The following is a 5,000-nucleotide window of genomic DNA, read 5'->3' as shown; positions in this document are numbered from 1 at the left end:
CCTGTACAGCATCCACCTGGCTGAGCAGACAGAAGACTGCACCGTGCAGCTGGCCGACCACATCAAGGTAGTTAAGGAGTCCTGGGAAAACTGTAACTGCACCTTACCTTGTCCTTTCTCTCTTCCAGTGATTGGTTGCAGGTGCGGTAGTTGAAAAAAATTATAGGGCAGTAAGTGTAGAAAAACTCACACACTACAGAAACTTTAAGATTTCCCTTCACCGGGAACTAAGGGGCCTAGCCCAAATCATGAAAAACAGTTCCAGATAATATATAATTGCGTCCAGATACTTTTGTCTATGTAGTGTGTGTAGTTAATGAACTGTATGGACTCTGTATGTGCACTCAAGTATAGCTTTGAACGTCCAGAAACTGGAAACTAATTTTCTGGCCTTTGGGGGAAACCGCATGTTCAAAACGACACTGATGCACTGAGCCCATTATGTTTGTGATTCTGAATGTCCGTGTCCGTGATTGAGCCATGCAACCAACACTCTTGTTCTCAGGCCTCAAGAGGTTAATGCTACAGTACGCAATGAGATTCTAGAGAAATGTACGCTTCCAGCTTTGTGGCAACAGTTTGGGGAAGGCCCTTTCCTGTTTCAGCGTAACAATTCCCCCGTGCACAAAGCGAGGTCCATAATGACATGGTTTGCCGAGTTTCGTGTGGAAGAGCTTGCACAAAGCCTGCATCGAGCCCTGACCTCAACCCCATCGAACACTTTTGGGATGAATTGGAACTCAGACTGTGAGCCAGGCCTTCTCACCCAGCATCAGTTCCCGACCTCAGTAATGCTTTTCTGGCTGAATGGGAGCAAATCATGTTAGAACATCTAGTGGAAAGTCTTCCCAGAAGAGTGGAGGCTGTTATAGCAGCAAAAGGTGGGACCAACTCCATATTAATGCCCATGGTTTTGGAATGAGATGTTCACCAAGCACATATGGGTGTGATGTTCGGAGGTCCACATACTTTTGGCTATGTAGTGTATCAATTACAAGTCAATGTCCACAATATAATCAATTAAGGATGTCCATTCCTTGGATGGCAGAGCCGTTGTCCAGGGTTCCTGCGCAGGGTTCCACTCCTAAAAAGGAGGCGCTAGGTCTTATAAATTAGATCCTGCAAGGAAATCAGTCCGACCACATCTGTTTACGTGGAAATGAATCAAGCTGGAACCAAAACAAATGCCAATTCGCTTCCTTTTTTGTCTGTATGGCAGCAGTGAAATCCCCAATTTCCTCACCTCGAGGATGACAAAAAGCTGCCACACGGTGTCGCGAACAGGTCTAAAATTATATTCAAAGAGGTCTAAAAAAAATGTCTAAAAATGTCTTAAATGTGCCCTTGTTGAAACTTGTAGGAACCATGTTCGTCAAAGTCTCAAACTCACCGAGTGACAGGAGAATGTGATTTAACGTGTAGTCGTGTGTGTAGTACGTAGTCTTTTCTAGTACCTTCTGAATAGTTCAGTGTATTGGATACCGGTACAGACAGAGTATCATCCTTCTCTTTCTCTTGCCCAACTACGTGTAGCTAGCGTACTGTGTTACATCCTCAGTAGTCTTCACAATTCTGTAACAAACCTCTGAACCTCTGCCCTTTGACCCCTGTGACCCCTCCAGTTCATCCAGAACGCGCTGGACTGCATGGGCGCGGAGGTGGGCCGTCTGCGGGCGTTCATGCAGGCGGGTCAGGAGGGAGCGGACCTCTGTATCCTGCTGAAGGACCTGGACACGTCCTGCAGCGACATCAGACAGTTCTGTAAGAAGATCCGGCGCAGGATGCCTGGCACGGACGTACCTGGGATACCCGCCGCACTGGCGTTTACACCGCAGGTACGGAGCTGACACACACACACACACACACACACACACACACACACATACACATTATGTACAGTATGGTATGTACGCTAACACACACACACACACACACATGTCATACGGAAGTGGGCGTGGTTTCGTGGACAGAAGGACCATGGCAAACACCCTGCCTGGTTGGTTTAGCTGTTTGTGAAAAGACACAAGGGGTTGTGTGATTGACGGCTGTGCGGCCCAACGGCAGGTGGCGGAGGCGCTGACGGACTGCAGGAAGCAGCTGACGCGGGTGGTCGCCGTGCTACAGGAAGTGGCGGCGGCGGGGGCGCACATGGTCGCTCCCCTCGGGGAACAGGAAGGGCTCAACGCCCTCAAACTGGAGGACGTGGCCTTCAAGGCCATGGAACAGGTACGCTCACACACTGACCACAGACTCAGTGTAGACTGACCACAGACTCAATGTAGGCTGACCATAGACTCACTTAAGACAGACAGTACGTTGTTTACCATTTAAATGCCCTTACAGTACATTGTTTGAATTGAGTTTCTGTTTTTTGTGATGTGTTTGTTTATTAGCTTTGCTTACAGTTGTAAGGTACCTTGTTTTTGTTTTGACCCATGTCCCTGTGATGCTTGGCTACACACACACTCACACTCACACACACACACACACACACACACACACACACACACACACAGGTGTATGGTGCTCATGGTCTGAACCCCCACGAGTGTCTTCGCCAGTCCTGCAGCGCGGTCATCGCCACCATGAACAAGATGGCCACGGCCATGCAGGAGGGGGAGTACGACGCGGAGCGGCCCCAGGGGAAGGTAGGAGACATTACCCTAACCCTCCTCATAGAGCTGCTGCCAGTCATCTGACTCAGACTCCTTATGGACATCTCATCTCCTCACTCCTCATCTGTGTTGAACGAGTCAAATTCATGATTGTATAATGTGATTGAAACGGAGTCAGTCAGCCCTCTCTCCATTTTGTCTAGCTTAATGTCTCGCCTCCTCCCTCCCTCCCCCCTTTGCTCACTCTTCTTTCCCTCTGTGTGTCTCTCCCCCGTCTCCCCGTCTCCCTCTCCTCCCTCCAGACCCACCCAGTGGAGTCTCGTGCGGCGGCCCTCAGGGCAGAGATCACGGACGCGGAGGGTCTGGGGGTCAAGCTGGAGGACAGGGAGACGGTCATCAAGGAGCTGAAGAAGTCCCTCAAGATCAAGGTAGGAACCAGTCTGACATACGCACACACGCTATCATGTTCCAGGGTATCCGCGATTCCGCGGTGTCTCAAAGTATTAAAAGTTGATAAATCAATTTTGGGAAAATCAAGACCCTTAATAAGTATTACAAAGTCTTATCACGATTTTATGAGGTCTTGAATTTTGTAGGTATTTTTTGAGTTTGAGTCCTAAAAACTTTTAGTAAAAGTTTGTGAATTCATTAGTTTTATTAAAAAACAAACATGAACGGAAATTGTGTTGTATGATAGTGGTCTAGTCCAGTGTTTTTCAACCACTGTGCCGCGGCACACTAGTGTGCCGTGAGAGATCATCAGATGTGCCGTGGAAAATTATCAAATTCCACTTACCGTATTGACGGTATCGTCTTATATTCGCGCCCTAGACTTTTACACGTCAATATTAATTCACAACAACGTATAGTGCCAAAAGACTGTTCCCCACGCGAGCCACCGTGTTTCTCCCTCTCACACACACCCCAGTGACGGTGCCTGGAGAGATGGAGACACACTCACACACACACCCGCGGAGACACACTCACACACACACCCGCGGAGAGACACCGCAGAGACACACTCGGACCAGCTCGAAAAAAGTGGCTCAAGTGGTTGGTCGAGCCCAAAAAGATCGGCTTAAGAATGGTAACAGTCAGAGAAAAGCGTATCGCCGCCCGCAAAGCGGCATCTTCCAGGTGATTGACAGGAGGGTGTGTGAATACGTGACTGAAAAACCTAACGATTGTATGCCCATACCCCAAGATGATAAAAATAACCTACATTGTTTCATTCATTCATTAAATGCCAATGCACGCTTTGTGGATGGAGACACAATCACAGAAAATGTCTTTTTTGCAAGACATTGCATTAAAAAAAAAACAGGGGAGGACTTCAGTGGGACACTGATGTGTCTGCACTGATGGAGATAGCTGTTGTTCGTATGGTAAACTTTGTAAATACAAGACCTCTGAAAAGCCGCTTATATGCAGCATTATGTGAAGAGATGGGAGCCCAGCATAAGACGTTATTGCTCCATACGGCGGTCCGATGATTGTCCCGCGGAAAAGTGCCGCCCGCGTGTTTGAGTTACGGGAGGAGCTGAAAACCGTTTTAACTGATGAGAAGTGTGTTGACGCAAAGCTGCTAGTTAATCGTGCGCAAGGCTCGCATACATGGCCAACATACAGGGCCAGGCTTCGCACTGAGTGAGTATAACGACAAGTTATTATAATATTACGTATATGATAGGCTACTATGTATCATTTTGTAACATTTGGGATGGCGGTGTGCCGTGGGATTTTTTCAACGTAAGAAATGTGCCGTGGCACAAAAAAGGTTGAAAAACACTGGTCTAGTCTACTGCAAACTAAAACTGTTAAGTTAAACACTGATGTAAACGGTTACAGCTCGAAGTGGCGGTGAGGTCTGGAAAAATATTGACACGGTCTTTAAAAAGTCTTAGAAAGGTATTGAAATTAACCTCAAGATTCCTGTATATACCCTGTGTTCTCTAACACTCACACACACACACACACACACACACGCACCCTTTACCATCCCCTCCCCCTCCTGCCTGTCGTGTCCTCTCCCAGGGCGAGGAGCTGAGCGAGGCCCACGTGCGTCTCAGTCTGCTGGAGAAGAAGTTGGACACGTCCCAGAAGGACGCGGACGAGCGCGTGGAGAAGATCCAGACCCGCCTGGACGAGACGCTGGCCCTGCTCAAGAAGAAGGAGAAGTACGTCGCCCGGGAGACAGTCATGGATGTTACACGGATAACTGGTCATGTGGGCCTCTACCACGGGAGGTTGCCACGGAGACAGAAACAGGAGGCCCGGCTCATTGTGACACGTGGAATAGAATTCTTTGATACGCCATTTAGCTGACTTAGCTTTTATCCAAAGCGACTTACATTGCAGCGAGTGCTTACATACATTTCAGTATAT

The 5,000-nt window shown here is 48.2% G+C and overlaps 1 protein-coding gene across 3 annotated transcripts in view; it reads left to right on the top strand.

The window, feature by feature from the left end:
- Positions 1–5,000, top strand: part of LOC308168641 (dynactin subunit 1-like) — a 35,060-nt gene that overhangs the window by 21,756 nt on the left and 8,304 nt on the right. For all 3 annotated transcript variants that reach the window (XM_080543243.1, XM_080543242.1, XM_080543244.1), the window contains 6 exons: positions 1–67; positions 1,623–1,835; positions 2,065–2,226; positions 2,517–2,648; positions 2,918–3,043; positions 4,650–4,792. The exon at positions 1–67 is cut by the window's left edge and continues 2 nt beyond it. In XM_080543243.1, coding sequence (XP_080399369.1) covers positions 1–67; positions 1,623–1,835; positions 2,065–2,226; positions 2,517–2,648; positions 2,918–3,043; positions 4,650–4,792 — 843 coding nt within the window. The remainder of the gene's footprint in view (positions 68–1,622; positions 1,836–2,064; positions 2,227–2,516; positions 2,649–2,917; positions 3,044–4,649; positions 4,793–5,000) is intronic.

The sequence above is a fragment of the Nansenia antarctica genome (assembly GCF_963989245.1).
Source record: "Nansenia antarctica genome assembly, chromosome: 12".
NCBI classification, from domain to species: Eukaryota; Metazoa; Chordata; class Actinopteri; order Argentiniformes; family Microstomatidae; genus Nansenia; species Nansenia antarctica.
The sequence above is the reverse complement of the archived record's forward strand: the minus strand, read 5'-3'. Positions and strand labels throughout refer to the sequence as shown.